The sequence below is a fragment of the Calliphora vicina genome, chromosome 2 (genome assembly GCF_958450345.1).
Source record: "Calliphora vicina chromosome 2, idCalVici1.1, whole genome shotgun sequence".
Lineage (NCBI taxonomy): Eukaryota > Metazoa > Arthropoda > Insecta > Diptera > Calliphoridae > Calliphora > Calliphora vicina.
In genome coordinates this window covers 75,692,770-75,715,219 of record NC_088781.1, presented here as the reverse complement: position 1 = coordinate 75,715,219, position 22,450 = coordinate 75,692,770, and the positions used below count along the sequence as shown (strand labels likewise).

Here is a 22,450-nt window from a genome sequence, read left to right as displayed (position 1 = left end):
AAGAAATAAAAGCACTTCAAGACAACAATGCGTGGGATTTGGTGGAGGTTCCCAAAAATTTTAAAATAATAGACTGCAAATGGGTATACAAAACTAAATACTTAGTCAACGGTGATAAGAGGTATAGAGCTAGGCTGGTAGCAAGGGGATTTTCACAAAAATATGGTGAAAACTATGATGAAATTTTTGCGCCAGTGGTAAAACCATCTACGTTTCGAAGTTTATTAGCAATTGCAAGCTACAAAAATATGAAAGTACGTCACATTGATATAAAAACGGCATTCCTTTATGGCGATATAGATGCGGTAATATTTATGAAACAACCAAAAGGATATATTATACCCGGAAAAGAAAATTTCGTCTGTAAATTGAATCATAGCTTGTACGGGCTAAAACAATCTGCTCGTTGCTGGAATCTCCGTATAAATAAAGTCTTAATTGATTCGGGATTCAGAAGGGGAACAATTGAACCTTGTTTGTACGTAAAAGGTAGTGGTGATTCAATGACTTACGTCCTTATCTAAGTTGATGATGTTGTCATCGCATCGAAACATGATATGGAAGCTAATAATATTATCGATATTTTAAAATCCCAATTTGAAATCACTGATTTAGGTGATTTAAGGCTCTATTTGGGCATTGAAATATCATTAGAGGATGGAATATTTTATCTGTCACAAGGAAAATACATTAACAAAATCTTGGATGACTATAATCTTCAAGATGCAAAGGTTTCATCTATACCTATGGATCCGGGTTACCTGAAATTAAATTCTGAAAATATTTTTAACAACAACAATTTATATCGCAAAGCTATTGGTTCGATGTTATACGTTTCAAACAATACACGTCCGGATATTGCCGTGGCTATATCAATTTTATCTCGAAAAGTAAGCAATCCAAATGATATAGATTGGGCCGAATTGAAACGTGTTATGAAATACCTTAAGGGTACTAAGGATTTGAAATTGTGTGTAGGTTCTAAAACAAATTTGAAATTAGAAGGATTTGCAGATGCGGACTGGGCAGGAGACCTGAATGACCGTAAATCTACTAGTGGATTTATTTTTAAGCTTGGTGATGCTGTAATAAGTTATGCCAGCAGAAAACAACAAAATGTAACTTTGTCATCTACTGAGGCGGAATTCGTATCTCTTGCCGAGGCGTCTCAAGAGTTTTTATGGCTTTTCCAGCTGATGAAAGAATTTGAAATTGAAATTCGTAATCCAATAATTTTCGAGGATAACCAGAGTTGCTTCAAAATACTACAAGATGAAAAAATAACACCAAGAAGTAAGCACATAGATATAAAATATTATTTTGTTCGCGATTTATTAAAAACTGGAAAAGTAATATATGAGTATTGTCCAACTGATTCTATGTTAGCTGATATTCTAACCAAACCCTTAAGTAAGATACGAATGTGTAAACTTAGAGAGTTAATTGGCTTATATAAATAATTTTTTGTATTACATTTTATAAGGGATTTTTTTTTAATTTGTATTAATGAATATATTTAGAGCAATATTTTTGATATTGAGAAGGGGTATTAGTAATAATATTTAAAATGTAAAGTACGCATTATTGCATCACTGTCTCTACATGAATTATGTTACAACTATGTACATGTAAACCGCCTTATTAAATATTGTATGTATACTAATATTTCTCTCTATTACAAATAAAACCTCATTTGAACAATGAAACTTCTAATAGAGAATCCGACGAGATAAATACTTCGGCTCTCGGTCGGTTAATGACTAATTATTTGTGAATACTGTCTATGGATGCAATCCGAGTAGACAAATTCTTCAGCTCTCGTCGGCTAACTATAACTTATTGACTATACTAGTTAATGAGTACAATCCGACGAGATAAATGCTTCGGCTCTCGGTCGGCTAATGACTAATTATTCGTAAATACAGCTTATGGATGCAATCCGAGGAGATAAATTCTTCAGCTCTCATCGGCTAACTACAACTTATTGGCTATGACTAGCTAATGAGAAAAATCCGACGAGATAAATGCTTCGGTTCTCGGTCGGCTAACGACTAATTATTCGTAAATACAGCTTATGGATGCAATCCGAGGAGATAAATTCTTCAGCTCTCATCGGCTAACTACAACTTATTGGCTACGACTAGCTAATGAGTACAATCCGACGAGATAAATGCTTTGGCTCTCGGTCGGCTAACGACTAATTATTCGTAAATACAGCTTATGGATGCAATCCGATGAGATAAATTCTTCAGCTCTCATCGGCTAACTACAACTAATTTGCTACGACTAGCTAATGAGTACAATCCGACGAGATAAATGCTTCGGCTCTCGGTCGGCTAACGACTAATTATTCGTAAATACAGCTTATGGATGAAATCCGATGAGATAAATTCTTCAACTCTCATCGGCTTACTAGAACTTATTGGCTACGACTAGCTAATGAGTACAATCCGACGAGATAAATGCTTCGGCTCTCGGTCGGCTAACGACTAATTATTCGTAAATACAGCTTATGGATGCAATCTGATGAAATAAATTCTTCAGCTCTCATCGGCTAACTACAACTTATTGGCTACGACTAGCTAATGAGTACAATCCGACGAGATAAATGCTTCGGCTCTCGGTCGGCTAACTACAGATTTTAACTACGGTATTAATACGAAGTAAGAATTTAGCTCTCGTCTAATTATGCTTTGTTTACCCGGGCGCAAAGTATAAGTAGATCGGAACTACAATTCTCGCTCCCTTGTTCCTATTTTCTTAGATGTCTTATATTAGAATTCACATATACTGTTTGGGAATTATTGACAACAAATTAGAATTCATATAAACTGTTTAGGAATTATTGATAATAATATACTAATACATATTGTATTAGTATTAATTATGTTATGTTGATGTATTGACTTTTGTAACTGCACGTTACAATCGTTAAACTTGTCCGTCCGCATTAATTTAGTTTAAAATCCAATATTAAAAATTAATAATAACTTTTGAAGAATTAACAAAATAAATAAGTGATTTAAAATGTGTAGAATGTAAGTCCTTGAAAACTAAACATAGTTTACAATATAAAATTTTAATTATACAATTTAAGTAAATTTTGTGAGTGGTAAAAAAACAAAGCAAATAACATAAAAATAACCAAAACATTTATAAAACCCAAATTAATATTACGCACAAATTTATCTGGAACTAAATCGCTGCAGTCAAAAGGGCCCTTGTCGACAACACCGAGGATAAATTGTAAGTTCCACAACATATTTTTATTAATATTTATTTATTTGTTTTGTTTTAATTACAACCAAAAATTAAGACAATAGTCACATATTTCACTTTAGTTTTAGAAAATAATTCAAGGAAAAAAAAAATCCTCTCTAACATACCAATTCGATGACCACACGTAATGCTAAAGATGGCCGTTTAACAAGCATCGTGTATTTAAGTTGTTTGTTGAAATTTTTGTTGTTTGTTGTAGATTTGACACGAATTGCATGTCGGTTTACTAAATACGAAGACAAATTATAAATATTTTTTTGGAAAGTGCAAATAATTAAAGCCCACACCAAAATTATAATTACTGATAGAAATTAAAATGCATTATACGACTAGTACTGTTACTATGCCGAATTTAACTGGTCTAGTATGTCGGGAAGATTCAGAAAGAAACATTTTGTTTTATTGTTTTTTTACATAAAAAAAATAATTTGTATTCGTTAAAACAAAACACTCGCATATTTTAGCGAATATGATTGGAAAAATAAGCGAATTATACATATAAATTATTCTCATATTGCATTAGTTGGTAGTAGGGTATTCAATTAATCGGGTTTCTGGTTTAATCGGTTAACCGAGCAAATAATTAATCGGGGTTTAGATTTATTCGGTTAATAATCGGTTAATTTAAAATTATTCGATTAACCGAATAATATCTATTTTAATTTTAAATTGAAAATACAACCACGAATTTTGTGTACAAAAACATAAAAAAACAAACAAAACATTAGTTGGTAGTAGGGTATTCAATTAATCGGGTTTCTGGTTTAATCGGTTAACCGAGCAAATAATTAATCGGGGTTTAGATTTATTTTCAAAAACTCTTCGGTTAATAATCGGTTAATTTAAAATTATTCGATTAACCGAATAATATCTACTTTAATTTTAAATTGAAAATACAACCACGAATTTTGTGTACAAAAACATAAAAAACAAACAAAACATAACAATTCAACCAAAAAATAAAAGCAAATATGGTATTTGAGATTCCTTTTGTATACACATTTGAGTTTTTTTTAGGATTTGACGCTAGCTCTAAAAGTTATGTGCTGAAAATTTGAGCCAAATCGGACAAGGATTTCAGGACGCGCATCGTGATTAAATGTGCAAAATTTTACTATTTATATGAAATAAATTTGTGAAAATACTTAACACGCTGCATTATTTTATAGAAATATGTAGATTTATTTATATTAATGGAAATTACAGTAAAAAAATCTTTTGGAGATTAACCCTATATCTCCTTTGGGTCAAAATTATCCACAAACTGTATTATCGCTAAAATTAGGAAATTTTTCTGTTTTTGTAAAAATTTTGCTACTAAATAATTACTTTTGCAATTGAATGCAAAATAATCGAAATGTGTACGTAATTGTCGTTGTAATGAGATATAACTAACAAAAATTGGTTAGAAAATGTTAAAGTTATTAAAAATTCCCCAGACCATTAACGTGTCTCAGGCCACTTTAACAAGAAATTTAGGGAAAAAATTAAAATATTTTGAGAAATATTAAAATAAAATGTAATTTTTACTTAAAATATATCCGTATTTACTTGTGAATGAGTTTTTGTTTTAGTACGATACCGCTAACCAATTCGGAAGTATGACCAACAAAATTTAATTTTTTTAACGGCAGTTTCAAATCTTTATTTTTATAATTTTAAAAATGTTGTTGGGATTTATTGAGATTATAATAGGGATTAAAAATATGAAAAAATTATGTCAATACCACCAGTACACTTTTTCCGTACCTGTGATTTGAATTTTGCGATTTTCGAGAAAAACTAATTTTTTAAACATATTTTGGCGAATGAGCCCAATTTCCTGACTGTTATGAATTTTAAGTAAAACCTATTCATAATAGGTAATTTTAAATTTCTTCTGAAAGTTTTACTAAAATCGGAAAACGTTAACCTTTAAATCGTGAGGTCAAATGTAAAATTTTTCAATATTTGGAATTTCTAATGGAGAGATAGCGAAATGTTATATACTTTTGGGCCGATTTTAATGAAACTTGAGAAAATATATATATTATATATAGTATTTTAAATGTAAATTTATTTCAATCATTCAATATAATTCATTTAGATTGAGGTCCAGTTAAATAAGTTTTAGTAATCAAATTAAATTAAAACCGTTTTCGAAAGGCACATAAAGGATATTTTTAAAAATGATATCAGTGACCATTAGTCACACATTGTAAATATTTACTTAAAACAACTTAAATACTGTTTTTAGCACAAATTTATTTAACGTTGTTTAAGAGTAGCAAATGAAATAACACTAAACATTATTATTAAAATATGTTTTATTTGAAGCATTATACATGTGTGACCTAACTATATAACCGAAGCTTAACATTTCAATGCTTTAGCCAAAATTAAATTTGATTAATGCAACAAAAAAATATAAATCGGGTTGAAATCGATTTAAAAACTTTATTTATTTTTTATACCACCAAATTTCTCCTAAAAATATTACAATAATTGTTTATAGGCTACACATATATTTTAATTTAACAGTAATAATTAATTTTAGTTTTTCATTCTTTAAGTTTTAAAGTTAATACGTAAATATAACTTATATCTTATAAAGACAAAAAGTAATTTTAAACTCTTTTATTTTAATTTTTACTAGTAGTAATATTTTAAGTAGCTTATCCCCCAATAATAAATGTCAGTGAATTTATCAATAATTGGGAAATTTAGCACAATTCTTACTATAATAAAGAAACGTTTTTGTTTATAACTTACATTATAGATTTAAATACTTTTTAAATTCTGTACTTTATGTTATGTAAAAGTATAACAATGAAATAATATTCCTTAGTTTTTAAATTACTTATTATGAAATATTTAATTTAATTTATAACAAATAAAAAAATGTTTATATTTATTACTCCAATATTATTATGTTAATAATCCTTGAACTTGCTATATTAAAACGAAGTAGTTCCATTTTGTTAGTTCAAGTAATGGTTACACTTCGCCAACCAAAACAATTAAATAAAATAATTTTAAAGCCACCACTTCGATAGACACATGTAGTGCATAATGTTACCGTTTGCACCAAGGCGAATTTATACAAGGTGGAGTCAGTCAAACAGCTGATAATTTTTTTTTCGCTTTTTGGTTCTAACAGTTGTCAAAGCTAGTTTTTATATTTAAATATCTACATATTCCAATCGTATTAACAAAACATTTATTATTTAAATAAATAAGTTAAGCCCTCACTATACAATTATCTACACTACATTAAGTTTTAATACTTATTTGTTTAATTTTTCATTTTTGTTTTTTGACGTTTGTTAAGACCAATTGTTGTATTTGTAGAACTGATAGCACCTTGTATGAATTCGCCTTGGTTTGCACTTTAACAAACATTGTTAATATAGACGTATGTAGGTAAATTACAACAAAAGCAAACATATTTAAAACAGCAAATATGCCTAAAGGCCTAGTTAGTTTGTACGTTCCGTTCCGAATCAGCTGTTTTGTTTTTAGCATAGGGAAAGTTGTGTATGTCGTTAGTTTTTCTGTAACGTTGCCGTTCTGTTGCGGATGAATCTGTTGAAAACAGAATTTTGTCCGCAACGTTAAGTGACAGCTAAAACAGCTGATATCATATATACACAAAAATGCCAACAATATGAGAGCAGTGGTGCCAACATTTTTGAAAGGAAAATATTTATTATTAACAAAAGAATAAAAAATATAATATTTTCAAAAAAACATTGAAATTTAATAAAATGAATATAAATTTCTTTTAATGTATGTACTATGTATGTAAAAAAATTAGTTTAAATTAAATCATTAACAAAAAATATATGTATGTATTTATAAAAATGTTCACAATAATATGTTGAAGGTCTAAATACAAAAAACACTAAAAATAGTAACAAAATCACCAAGATGGTTTTTTGGTTATTATTTTAAAAACAGCTGATATGATCTTACGGAAAAACTAACTACAATATAACAGCATTCAGAACGGCACAGAACAGAAACGTTACAGAACGCAAAGACTAATGGAGCCTTAAGTCGAAACAATATAACTGTAGCGTACTGGTTAGAGCGTAATATTCATTAATATAAGTAAATCTACATATTTCTAGAAAACAATGCAGAAAGTTAACGAGTTTCACCTATTTATTCCATATAAATAGTAACATTTAGCATATATCTGAACTTTGACCTTGATGCGCGTCCAGAAATCGTTGTCCGATTTGGCTAAAATTTTCAGCACTTAACTTTTAGGCCTAGTGTCACAATATTCCACACGGCACTCTTCAAAATTTTAACAAAAAAATATATTGAATGCAATCATCACATATAAAATGTACAAAATTATCTTCTTCTAATATTTTTGCCGAATATTGATCAATACCGGCACATTTTTGTAAAATGATACACCTTATCACATACACCACTCTATCTTACACCACTTTCTTCTCTAATTGCTGATCTGCATTTACTGCAATCAGCCATCTTAGTATTTTTCAAAGATATTTTATTCTTTCAATTATAAATACTTTGATTTTATAACTATCGTTATGTTCAACAAGTATTATTTTTATTATTTTATGTTTTTAATAGTCTCCATAATATAACAATAAAAGGTAGAATCACTACAAAATATGTTCTCAATTTTACATGCCTTGAATTGTCAGACTAATATAAAATAAAAAATAAAAGTACAATTGAAAAAAAACATCAAAAATTAACTAAATTGAAAAATATTTTAAATTCAATTTAAATGTTTATTTGAACAAAATGTCGTAAGATTTATAAAATGTCCTGAAAATAAAATTAAAGAATGGAGTGCAGCCTGCGGTGTTGAGCTGAAGAAACACTAACGGATTTGCATGCATCATTTCAATGACTGCAAACAGTGTGTCCTGATTTTGAACTTAACCCAGAGACAGTTAAATTCTACATCATACGTACCTAATGATTGCTGGTACTGGTACACGACTTCATTGCGTATGTACATGGCAATGCCCCGATGAAAGTTAAAAAGCGATAGAAAGTGATACCCGGGTATCTGAAAATCCTGTGGATCAGCATTCTCAGATACCTGCGTTTCACATAAGGCCGGATGTTTTCGCCTTTTCGTGTACCAGTACCAGCAATCATTAGGTACGTATGATGTAGAATTTAACTGTCTCTGGGTTAAGTTCAAAATCAGGACACACTGTTTGCACTTCGGGTTTCTTTATAGAAGTCCAAATGCGGGAAGGGATATTACAATATCTAGCTTCGATTCCCTTTCCGATTCCATATCGAAGATTCTTGAGAGTTGTCCTAACAGTGAAATTGTTGTTAATGGTGATTTTAATGTTCACAACTCCTCTTGGCTTCGCCATTCAAGTCATACAACTACAGAACGCCAATATGTTGAACTATTCGCGGCGCACAATCACCTTGCGCAATTAGTGAATGAACCAACGCATATTTCATGCGTTGATGGGCACCAAAACAACACCCTCGACCTTTTTCTTTTTCTAACACACCCTGACAAGTATGAAGTAGATGTTTTTGCACCTCTCGGCAATTCAGATCATTGCACCATTTCCGCCTCCTTTTCGCTCTCTGAACTTCGTATCGTTTCACGACCAGCTACGAAACGTTCAACTTTTATTTACGAAAAGGCTCGTTGGGCTGAGCTCAACGAGTTCTTTCGGGATTTTAATTCGAAACTTTGTTTCTTAGACAATAGCGTCAATGCCACGGCGAAAATGGTGGAGAACATAATTATGATGGGGATGAAAAGCTTCATTCCATCTAAGAAAATTTCGATTAAAACTATGGAAAAATCCTGGTTTAATCAGAAGTGCAAAATTGCAATCAGATCTAGAGAGGAAGCATTCAGAATCTGGCGTAACAACAAAAATGCCGAAACTGATTCGCTACGCAAAAGGGCGAGATCTTCGTGTGCCAAAGTGCTGAGGCGTGAAAAATCTCTACACGAGCAGCGCCTTCGAGCCAAAGTTCTTACTGCTCCCCGGGGCAGTAAGAGCTTTTGGTCATTCGTTAAAAGAATTAAGGATAATGCTAGTTCATCAATTCCTACACTTTTAAGGGATGACCAACCATTCACTGACCCGGTTGATAAAGCTAACCTTTTGGCTGAATTATTTTCAAATAATTCGAACTTACCGGAAAGCAATCAACCACTACCCGAGCTCGAAAGAGTATCAGTTACTATGCCGGATATATTCTTTCGTGCTCGCGCAGTTAAAAGGGTTTTAGCAGATCTCAACATAAATAAGTCTCCTGGGCCTGATGGTATACCAGCACTGGTCTTGAAGCAGTGTTCTTCGACGCTAGCTCGTCCATTAGCTAACCTTTTCAGCACTTTATACCGTGCCGGCAAATTTCCAGTATGTTGGAAGGTTGCTAATGTAACGCCAATTCCTAAAAAGGGAGAGGCTAACAACCCTGAAAATTATCACCCAATAGCAATTTGTTCTGCACTTTCCAAAGTTATGGAGAGTATGGTTAACTTCCATCTTGTGAAATATTTAGAGTCCAACAATTTACTCAGCGACCGGCAGTATGGCTTTCGTAGAGGACGCTCTACGGGAGACTTGCTAGCCTTCCTATCGGAAAAATGGTGTCGTTCCATATACCGTTTTGGCGAAAGTAAAGTGGTGGCTCTAGATATTTCTAAAGCGTTTGATAGAGTATGGCATGGTGCGCTTTTAGCAAAACTTATTGCTTTTGGTGTTGGTAATAACTTCTGTCGATTTATATCGAGCTTTCTCAGAGATCGCACTATACGAGTTGTTATAGATGGAATTTCATCAAACGAGTTCAAGATCAATTCAGGGGTACCGCAAGGCTCCGTCCTTTCTCCTACTCTATTTCTTATCTTTATAAACGACCTTCTACGTCAAACTTCCAACCCTATCTACTCTTTTGCAGATGACAGCAACATTTGCCATTCATATGCATTCAATTATAGACCAAGCCTGTCGGAGATTGGGGCAATGAGGCAAAATATGAATGATACGCTCAACCAAGATCTTGTGACAATCTCTGAATGGGGTTGTGCGAATAGAGTCGATTTTAATGCGCGCAAGACTCAATGTTGTATGTTAACCCACAAACGCACAACAGATCATGTTGCTCCATCTGTTTTTATGGGTGGTGTAAATATTAAGGAATCAGAAGCTCTTGATGTTCTAGGCATGAGTATTCAGTGCGATGTCCGCTGGACAAAACACATTTTTCGAGTGTCGAAAGAAGCATTCAAGTGCCTTGGTTTTCTAAAACGGTGTAAGAAATACTTCACTCCATCTGATCTCCTTACTATTTACACCACTTATATCCGACCTAAAATGGAATACAACTCTCATGTGTGGGCCGGTGCTTCGAAGTCTATTTTGGAGTTACTCGACCGCGTACAGGAGAGGGCGAAGATGCTTATCGGTGACAGTAGGGTATCCAGCTCTATTGACTCACTGGAACATCGTCGCAATGTGCGTTGTGTTTCACTGTTCTACCGATACTACAATGGTATGTGCTCTGCTGAAATTAGGGAACTTGTTCCCGAAACCCGTAGATCTTTACGCAACACACGCTCTTCGGCAAGGGCACATCAATTCGTTGTCGACTGGACAGTAGATCGCACAACACATTACAGGGAAAATTCGTTCTTTAGCCGTACTGTCCGTATGTGGAATAAGCTTCCTCCTGAAGTATTTCCTGTCACTTTCAATATAGGAAAATTCAAATCAAATGTCCACAAACACTACTCCCTCTATCCTCCCTCCCATAACCTATTTTCCTAGTTCCAACACAATGCTTTGCATGAGTAGGGGTCATCCCCAGAGTGCTGGTCCAAGAAAAAAAAAAAAAAAAAAAAAAAAAAAAACAAGGCATAGCATTTTAAACTCTCTCCCTAGTGATTCTACCTTCTAATGGTTGTATCATGATAGTCTCTATCTATTTTTAAAACACTTTTAATATATATTTTTTTAAATTTTTACGAGAGCTTTTTTATTTTGCTTGTTTATTCAAACAGATTTGAACAAATTATTGATAGTTCACATTATTTTGTGAAGATACAATAAATAAAAACACGAAAAAAAAATAATATATTGTTCTGGACAACGTTTACTTTCAACAAGACGGCGTATTTTTTTTGGCAAAAAATCTATTTTTATAGTTATTTTTTAGAAATCTAATGATGCAATTCTGTAGAGAAATGTTTCATTAGTAGAAAACCATGATTTGTTTTCAAAAAAAAAAAAAAAGTTATCTAAATATTATACAACGAAAACTGATGACAATTTTACTACATTTCAGTTGTTTATACAATAAATATGGTTCAACTACCAATAGTTTTAGTACATTTTTATTAAAATACAAGCTGTCCCAGCAAACGTTGTTCTGCCATAGCGCACACAAAGTTTGAAGACTCCCACTTTAATAGTACTACACATTTGTACACGTTTTTATATTTAAATATGAAATTTTTTTGGTTTTTATAAGATCGTTGGAGGTATCTTATAAAATTATACGCTATAGTGAGATTTAAGTGCAATTCCAAATGGCATAAAACATTACCTTTTAATTGCCATTTCTTGCGAAATAATTGATCGCAAAGTTTTGTGACTCACGTTACAAAAAATGGAAGTAATTTTAAAAGTTGACGTGTTTTTTTCGTAATTTTAGCGAATTTTGCATAATAAAGCATACAAAATCTTATTCCTAAATGAAAGATAAATGAAAGAGAATTCTTATGAAAAGCCGAAATCGTTACGTTACGTGACATTTTTTCCAGTACCTTGAAAATAAACACAATTATATTTATTTGAACAAAATAATATATTTTTGCTTTATTTAACGTTTTATAAGAAAAGTTGTGTTTGTAAATCAATTTGTTGATATATACAATAATATAAATTTGTTTACAAATTAATTTTTTGGTTTGTTAAACCCGCCGTTATTGCCATTTCGATCGTATTTTCATCAAATGATGAAAAATTGTAATTGATTTTTACCATCTCCGAAAGGAAACCAGTTGTATTATTTATATAACTACTGCAAAATCGTGGGCGTTATTGTGAATATTATTTTGTGCTTTAACCATCTCCCAAATTGTTCTCTTTACAATAACTCTAATTCCGTCTACGTCACCAAAAATTGGTCGATTCAATGCCAAGACGATTAAAATAAGTCATTAAAAAGATGGGCTACTCCACAAAATATTAAACTATTAAAAAAAACTATTTTCCTATTAAAAATTAGAAACTGTGTGTCACTAAACGAGGACATCAAAGGTTGGAAATAAAAACAATCGTTTAACGATACTTTAATTTAAACAAAAATAAGAATAGATTTATTAATTCATTTGTTCGTACGAATACGTTTTAAATATATATCGAATGGTTAAGTAAAATAGAAATAGAATGCTTCTACATTGTTCGTCTCGCGCGCGTTACTACTACTACATAGACTACTTTCGAAAATAGAATCATAGTATAAAAAGGAAAAGTTAACAACTATGGACAGTTGCATTTTCACAGGGTGACAGCTCGGCCCATTCTGACCCTAAATCGTCCTCGATTTCGCAAGATGACTCGTCAAGAGTGGGGCAACTGATGCACCAGGGTTTAATCTTCTCAGCTGTATAGACTGAAGAGAACTTTCGGTTCGTGACTTGAATTCCGGGAATGTCTTCAATAAGATATCTGTCATTTCCCAGAGCTTTGGTAATAATGTAAGGGCCTCGAAATTTTGGCTCTAGCTTCCTCGAATCGCCTGTAGCGGGAGCTTCATTCTCAATTACCACCAAGTCGTTTTCGTCATATTGTCTAGGCGTTGTGTGTCTGGAGTTAAAACGCTTTTGCCATTTCTCCCGTTCCTTTCGGACATTCTCTACTGCGAGGCCACGCTTGTCGGCCATTGGGAGTTCGTTCTCAACAATGTCATCATGGATGGCTGCTAATAAATGGTTATTTGTCACATCACGTAATTTAAAATCGAATATAAGTTCGTTGGGCGTAAAGCCAGTTGTTGAGTTCTTTTGAGAATATACGGACCATTGAAGATCACGTAATGTCAGATCCCAGTCCTTTGGTTCCGCAACTGTAGTGCGAATGTACGAAAGAATGGTCTGATTTGCACGTTCGACCTGACCATTCGCTCTTGGAGTGCGGACCGCAGTTCTAATGTGCCTTATTGAATTGTGATTGCAATAGTCTTCAAACGCCTTCGAAGTAAAAGCAGTTCCCCGATCACTGACGACACACTTAGGGAGACCAAAGTAGGTTGTCATATCATTCAAAGCGTTGATGACCGGAGCTGTTTTTGTAGTGCGTACTGGTTTCACAACCAAGTATTTGCTAAATGAATCGGAAATAGCCAAAATGTAGCACTGTCCCCTCTTGCTTCTTGTAAAAGGACCCAGGTGATCGATATGAACCTTCTGGAACGGAATTGGCTGGACGTCACTATAATGTAATTGTGCCTCGGATTTACCACTACGGTTCTTATTGTAACAACAGGCGATACAGCTGGCGATGTAGTCCTTCGCATATTTACGGATTTTGGGAAACCAGAATTTTTGTTGAATTCGCTGAATCGTCTTATCTAATCCAAAATGACCCATGTCGTCGTGAGAGTATTTCAGGATTCTCCATCGGATGTCCCTTGGAATGACTAATTTTAGACCATCTTTGTCCTTGTGATAAAGTCGGTGATTACTTAAGGAGTATTCTGATCTTATATGTTTCTCCTGGTCTGACTTTAGTTCCCCTTTCAACACAGCCATTATATTAACAAGTTTTTCGTCCTTCCGCTGCATAGTAACGACCCAATCGTCCACCTCAACGGTGACCTTCATAATAAACCCAGCTGGTTCGATTTCGGTTGGTAGGTTATCAGGGGCACGGCTTAAAGCGTCTACGTGTGCCATACGGCTACCTTCACGATGTACCAGAGTGAAATCATATTCCAGGAGCCTCATCCACCATCTAGCAATCTTAGGTTTGAGTTCCTTGTGAGTCTTTACATTGGTAATGGCTGAACAATCAGTTACCAAGCGGAACGGTTTACCCAACAGATAAATCCTAAAACGGTCGAGCGACTCCACCACGGCGAGGACTTCAAGCTCGTAACTGTGATATCGACTTTCGGGGTCAGTACAATGGCGGCTATAATAGAAAACTGGTTTCCATTGATTACCATCAACAGACTGTAGTAAAATACCAGCGAGACCTAAACTGCTTGCATCCGTGTGAACTTCATGCTGCGCATTACTATCGTAAAGTGCGAGAACTGGTTGATTCGTGAGAACTTCGATTAGTTTCTCAAACGATTTTCGTTGCTCTTCACCCCAAACAAAAACATCATCCTTTCGTAACATCATCGTAATCGGTCTCGAGATTATTGAATAATCCTGTACAAATTTTCTGAAAAACCCCGTTAAGCCTAGGAATCTTCTTACCTCGGTTACATTCTTCGGTGGACTGAAATTTCTAATTGCACTTGTCTTTTCGTTACCCGGCCGTATACCATTGCCATCAATTATATGTCCCAGGTAGGAAATCCCCGTTGAAAGAAAAGAACATTTGTCGAATCGTAATGTGAGGCCACTTTTGGTCAAGATGTCCAAAAATTCATCAAGACGTAATAAACCTTCTTCGATCGATTTACTCGGCAGCACAATATCATCCAAGTATGCTAGGATTTCACCGGGTCTCATTCTGGATATAAGCTTATTCATGACAGATTGAAAAACTGCTGGGGCATTCACGAGACCAAACGGCATTCGGTTAAATTCAAAATGTCCATCGTGAGTAACAAAAGCGGTGTACTTTTTGGACTCTTCGTCAACTTCTATCTGATGATATCCCATGCGAAGATCTAACGTCGTGAAATATTGATTGTTGGCAAGTTGAGCAAATTGTTCCTCCATAATCGGATCGGGTAAGGTGTTTTCTCTGTAATAGCGTTTAGCCCACGATAGTCAACGCACATACGGTGTTCGCCGTTGCTTTTGTTGACCAGAACTACAGGTGATGCGTAGGTCGAATCGGATGGACGGATGATTTCGTGTTCAAGCAGATCATTAGTGATGTCCGTCAATATCGAGCGTTTCGCGAATGGAACCCGATACGCTTTCGACTGGATGGGTTTATCGGAGGTAAGACGAATCTCAATTTTAGCGACGTTGCACTTTCCGAGATCAGAAGTATTTTCCGCAAAGCAACCACGATGTCTCAGAAGTAATTCCTTCAATTTGTCCCGCTCGGACGGCGCTAGCTCCTCTGAGGCTTGGTAACTATCGAGCTTCTCCAGCCGACAATCATCGTCTTCGATAATTAATCGTTTACCTTTACCACATAAAACGTCTCTACCCAATAGAATATTCTCACTCAAAAATTCATCTTCGACGACAAGTAAATCAACACCAAGCGAATTTTCATCAATCACCAAGACAGCATGTACTTTACCTGTACATTTGTATTGCCCACCACCAAAACCTTCTAAAGAAACATTCGTATCATCAACCTTGCCGACTGTATGAGCATATGATCTACGGATCAGCGACCGGTTACTACCAGGATCTACAAAAGAATTCGATTCGTGACCGTTGACATTAACTTTCTTGACAATATCATTTCCATCTGTCGGTACTGATGTTGAGTCAATTTGATTCACGGATGTTCTCTGCGTTGATTTTTCAGGGCATTTATCTACCGTGTGTGTAGTACGTTTACAGTTGGTACATCTAGGTTTCTTAGATGGCTCAGGACAATTTACGGAAAAGTGTCCTAGTTGCGAACAGTTGTAACATTTTACCTTGCCCGATGAAAAAGTAGTACCATTGTTTCTTTTAATACCCTTCGTACTGTTTACACTGTTCTCATTTGACGCCGTTGGTTTGCATTGCCTTTGTACTGTTGTGTTCATGACGTCATTATAGTTGCAATAACTAATAATGTCTTTAAGCAGCTGATTACACGAATCGTATTCATTCGAGATCTTCTTCCTTAAATCCGGTTCGTTAATACCATTTATGACGTGTCTAGCTATGGCAGATTCGGGTAAACCACCTCTAGTACCTAGAGCGTACATCTTGAAATAATATTCATGTGGTGGTTCGTCAGAACGTCGTTTCGTGTGGCACATTTTAATATGAATATCGGCCGAATTATCCACATAAGGAAAATCCCTCAAAAATTTTGTCACAAACTGTTGCCATGAACCAAAAACAATTTGTAACGAGTCAACCCAATACTTTGCGGGGCCCTGCATCTTCTGCTGTACCGCAAATATTAGATTGTGGTCATTCCACCCGTAAGCTGCCTTTAACACGTTAACACGCTTAACGAACTGAAAAGAGTTTACAGATTCCTCTATTGATGGATTGAATTCCGGTAGAATTGCTATCATCTCTCTTACATCATTATACGGGCTAGAATTATTACAGTTGTTAGGCGGCAAATATTGTTGTTGTTGTTGTTCACAGACGTTAAACGTTGGTGTCGGGTACTGTCGTTGACTACCATAGTGCATTGGGGCGCAGTTTGACGATGGGCCTGCAACATGAGCACTTGTTACGTAGCACGAAGCTTGTTGTGGCATCTGTATGTTGTTTGCAGCAATCGTATATTGTTGATCAATAACACGCGGCATTGTGGACGAAATACACACTGGCGGCTGGTATGCATTACCACTTTGCGAAACATATTGTGAAGTCGGTGGCTGTCCGGCGGAGCTATAATTTATGTGTTGTGTTAATGGAGGCAACATTTCAGGCCGATGACATGCGGAGCTTGCAGAAATAACGTGTTGCACTGGCGTTCGCAACATTTGCAATTTGTCCATATTACCATTTGCGGCTGTGGCTATTGTATCGACACCACTAAACGAGTTGCCTGACGTAACAACAGGGGGGCTATTTCCGTGTGAAATAGCAACGTTTGTACTGCGCACAGGAGAACCTTCGATTGAAGCAAATGTCTGCATCGGGGAAGACGCTTGCGACGGTTGGAACCGCATTGACGTTGCACGCATATCCGCTAATGTCTTCTCCAACTGTATAACTCGCTCCGTCATAGTAGGTAAATTACGCATTTCACCAATATCCTCCAGTCGTTCAATTAATTGTTTCTTATTTCCCGAGCACGACACACCGATTTCTCTACACTTCGCTTGTAGATTCTTAACCGTCATACTATGTAAGTTTTCCATGTTCGTGCGTTTCGTTTAAGTTCGTTCTTCTAATTAGATTCCCAATTAGCGTTCGTATTTAGACTTATTGGATTTACGATCCCACTTCTGAAATAATGTCACTAAACGAGGACATCAAAGGTTGGAAATAAAAACAATCGTTTAACGATACTTTAATTTAAACAAAAATAAGAATAGATTTATTAATTCATTTGTTCGTACGAATACGTTTTAAATATATATCGAATGGTTAAGTAAAATAGAAATAGAATGCTTCTACATTGTTCGTCTCGCGCGCGTTACTACTACTACATAGACTACTTTCGAAAATAGAATCATAGTATAAAAAGGAAAAGTTAACAACTATGGACAGTTGCATTTTCACAGGGTGACATGTGTGAATATTTGTGTCCCCTTAAAATCGAACTTCGAAACATTAGTTAAATTTGTTTTCTGAAATGTGCCAACTTATTTTTAGTTTTTCCATATATTTCAATAAGTTATACGTAAATAAATATTTTTTTGAAACCCGTACGAAAGTTGTGGCCTTCTTTTAAAAAATATGGAAGATTAAAGATAAATCTGTATGATGTGTGAATATTTAAGTCCGGCACTGTAGATTGTTATGGATTTTTTGTTTGCTAAATGTATTATTTTTTTCATTTTATATTAACATGTGTGGAATACCCCTACATGAACCTACAAAAGTTTAACATACCCCACCAACGATAACGCTACTGTAGAATGGAATTCAAACTACAGTTATCGTACTTCTTCTTTTTGCGTCTTATTTTAAAAAAATTGATAGCCCCCAGCACGATAACGCATCTGTAGAAAGGAATGTACAATTAGTTATCGCACTTCTTCTTTCTACTTTGCATTCTCAGTGGTACGATCTTTTACCGTTATAAAATTCAACCTAACGCACTGTCTGTATTAAACCGCAAATTTGTTTTCTCTTTCTATCGAAACAATTTCAAAAAAAGCTGATTTTAGTGTTTTTGAACTGTCAAATTTGACGCCTCTGTATACTGTGATTGAAGTGAGCACAAGTGTCAAAGAAAAATTTGTTTCATACAATTAGTTGATAATGTGATTTGTATAGAAAGTTTAAAATTTATATTTTAAATAAAAACAAACTAAATGTGAAATAAATACAACTTGTAATAAATTTAACATATTATTAAAAATTTAATAAACAAAGAAAAGTGCTCAGCATAGACAACTACAAAAAAAACTGATTGCAAAAATATTGTGTAAACAAGAAAAGAAAAAAACTAAGCAAAATGTTTATGACAGTGAAATTATTTTAAAACAAAAATTTCAATGCAACAATAAAGAAAATCTTAATATTGTTCATTATTTTTATTAACACTTGCATTTTCAATAGTCTAAAATGTTTAACACACAATTTAATTTTAATAAAAACAAAAAAATAAACCAAATTTTAAGTAACAATTTTTACGCACAACTAAACTATAACATCCATTAGACAAAACAAATTTTAAATAAAATTATCAACACACCATAAAACTTTAATTTAAATTTAACAAAAACAATAATTATAAACTAAACCTAAAGAAGAAATTACATTAATTTAAAAACCAATATGTAAACAAAAATGAAAGACCAGAAATGCATAAAACTGAAATAAAAACTGCAAAATTGTTATCATTATTATTAACATTAAAACAAAACATAAACTTAAAGAACAATAAAACCCAAAACAAAACCACTGACAACCAAAAAAGGAAACTACTCAAAACAATAAACCAAAAGCAACCAGAAAATAAAATCGAACAATCATCAGAACCAGCGACAACAACTTTAAACGAACAATTACGCCGATAATGCAGCTCCAGCAAATTTTAATTAAGTATAAATAAATATTGTAGGTATTAATAATTTTCATATCAATATTGTAATTTTTTTAATTTATTATTTTTATATTTACATATATAATTATATTATATGAAATATAATTACGAGTATACCTATTGTCAGTCTGCGTGTATAATAACCAGGGAAACCAAAATATGCAAATGCTTGTTTTTTCTGGTGAGTCTAATGAGCACATGGATTAGATATTTACACGTTTCAAAACTATTTAAGAATTTTGGCATCGATTTGTTAGTGCATATTTTTGCATATTTTACCCTTAAATGCATTTTTTTGCATATATTTGTTTTAAGAGCATATTTTGCGTTTTTAGAGCATATTTTACTGTTTAATAGCATATTTTGACTTTATCAAAAACAAATTTTGTCTTACTTATTTTTCGCTTTGTGTTACAGGTTTTTACTTCCTTTGTTTAAAATTGAAAAATATATGGCTTTTTTAATATAAATAAATTTTAGTTCTAATTCATACTTAACCGTTCTAAGTGTTAAAGAAATATTGTCTTTTAAATTTGTTCCTATAACATCAGTTGATGTCGAAAGAACATTTTCTATGTATAAAAATGTTTTCAGATCCAATAGCGACGATTTTTATTTGAAAATGTAAGTCAATATTTTATAATATATTGCAATAATAACCTTAATTGAAGAAGAGACTTTATATTTATATAAAATATCATCAAAAAATACCTATCGAGGCCTTTTCATAGCTTATTGTTTTTATGTTGTATTTATTTTTTGTTATACTTGTTTTAGTTCATGTTATTTTTGTTTATTTTATGTTCTTTTCCTTTTTAGAAATGAATTGTATTGATTTTTTTAAATAAAATTATATTTTTTGGTTAAAAATTATGTAAAAGTTCGTTTTTTTAGAGCATATTTTTTAAATTTTAAGAGCATATTTTAAAGTTTTTATAGCATATTTAAAGCGCTTAAAACGCTTTTTTAGAGCATATTTTCGGTTTCCCTGATAATAACCTTATCAATATGATTATTATTTCTAGAATTTAGATTATTTGAATATTAATTTCAACAAAATATGAAATTTGAAATTAACTTTTTTAAAGGGGGATGCTGGGGAGGAAACAGGCAAAGGTAAGTTTCGGTTAGTGATTGTGTTATTAGGGACAGAATAAATTATTAGGGTAGTATTTCTGTCATGGAGACTGACAAAGAGTCAGTAGGGTGGGTTAAATATACCCTGATGTCATAACACCGTGACATCAATAGTTTCATTCCTTACTAATATTAGTATTTTATTGAGGATTTCTTTTGCAACAATATTTTTATATGATATTTCAATTAGGCAAGTGTGTATATCATATGTTATGCGTTTAGGAAAACGGGTTGAGAACCAAAATACCTTTTACTGAGCTAGCTGGATAATCTATCTTGCTTCTTAACTGCTGTACCAATTTTTTTTAAACAATTTGTTCCTAATATTTCACGTAAATAAATGACGCGTAACAAGATTTATGAAAATATGTTAATTTTGTCTAGTGGCCTGAGACACGTTAATGGCCTGGGGAATTTTTAATAACTTTAACATTTTTTGACCAATTTCTGTTTTTTATGGCTCATTAGATCGACAATGACGTACTATTCTATTATTTTAAATTAAATTGCAAAAGTAATTTTTTAATGGCAAAATTTTTATTTTTTATTATTCCTTTACCAATGTTCACCAAACTGGGGGTGAGACTGGCCAAAATATAACTTTCGTTTATTAAGGGCCACCTTAATATGTATATATACATCCTTTTGTACAATATCCAGAAAGCAGATTACGTGCAGAATATGTTGAATACGACCGTTTATAATCGTATCTTACTTACACACAAACAATGATAATATTTCACAATTATTTTTCATGAAAATTATATTCACAGAAAGTTATATTAAATGACATTAACATATCTTTATCAAAAATTTTTCCACTGTACTCATAACAATGAATCATCTTTCGTTACCTTTTCGCTAATTAAAGCTTGAACTTGATCAAGTTCGCCATTTTTAATACTCCACACGAGGTCAGACATTTGTTTCAATAATATTGTAATAAATTCCTTTCTTATTTGAAGGTTATTCTGATTGTTTTCAAAATCTATAATTTTTCAGACTTTGCAACTTAAATGCAGAGTTACTACCGGTGTTGATGTTTTTAGAGATGATAAATTAGTAAATAGTGCGATTGTTGGTTATCGTTCACATTGCATTTAACAAATAGGGTTCTACAGTTGAAACAAAAAGTAGAGCTTTCGACATTATATTTTTTTCGATTTTAAAAAAGTCGACAAATTCGAAGCTTTGCTTTTTTAAATTTGTGATTAGTGGACTTTTCCAGTTTTGGTAATTTATGAAAGTCGAATTATCGCCTTTTATAAATTTAAAAGTCGTAAAAGCCGATTTATCTTTTTGTAAAATTTCTGCAAATTTCCTCGTACTCATCTGCAACTATGAATGAAAGATCAACTTAATTGACTTGGATTTGACTACAATCCAAGGTAGGGTTCTTTAAGTCGATTGTTCGAACAATCATATTATTGCTGTCAAAAGTCGAAATCAACTTTATGTTCGGAAAAAATTCGAACAATTGATTACATTGGCGCATATTCATAAATCATATCTAAAGTCGGAATTAGTAAAACAGAAACTAAAAAATAGTTCATAGATAGTTGTAGATGTTATTCACAATTCATAACTAGCTTAGTTACAGCTTTAACATTATTATTATCTCATAAAGTCGACTAATCGATAAAAGTCGAATATTCCTAAAAGTCGACATTTTTAAAAAATATTTAATTGCAACAATATACTAAAACTAAATATGACCATAATAACAGAAATAAATTTGGTCTACTTGTATTTTTCTAGTGTATACAAAAATAAAAAAATATTTATTTTAAAAATAAAATAAATATTTTTTTTTTTATATAATTTGAAAGTAAATTTTTAATTAGGCTTAAGTTCATTTTTATTATAATTTATTTGTAATAATTCAAAGAATATCACTGAATACTAAAATTTTAGACAATTGGATTGATGAAGATTGTTGATGACGCCCTTGGCAGGGTAGAAAATGCATT

At 32.9% G+C, this 22,450-nt stretch overlaps 1 protein-coding gene across 1 annotated transcript in view; it reads right to left on the bottom strand.

The window, feature by feature from the left end:
* The window catches only part of LOC135951938 (myotrophin), a 48,642-nt gene extending 27,120 nt beyond the window's left edge, over window positions 1-21,522 (bottom strand). The window contains exon 1 of the mRNA XM_065501695.1: window positions 21,335-21,522. Coding sequence (XP_065357767.1) covers window positions 21,335-21,403 — 69 coding nt within the window. The 5' untranslated portion in view covers window positions 21,404-21,522. The remainder of the gene's footprint in view (window positions 1-21,334) is intronic.
* Window positions 21,523-22,450: the final 928 nt, after the last annotated feature.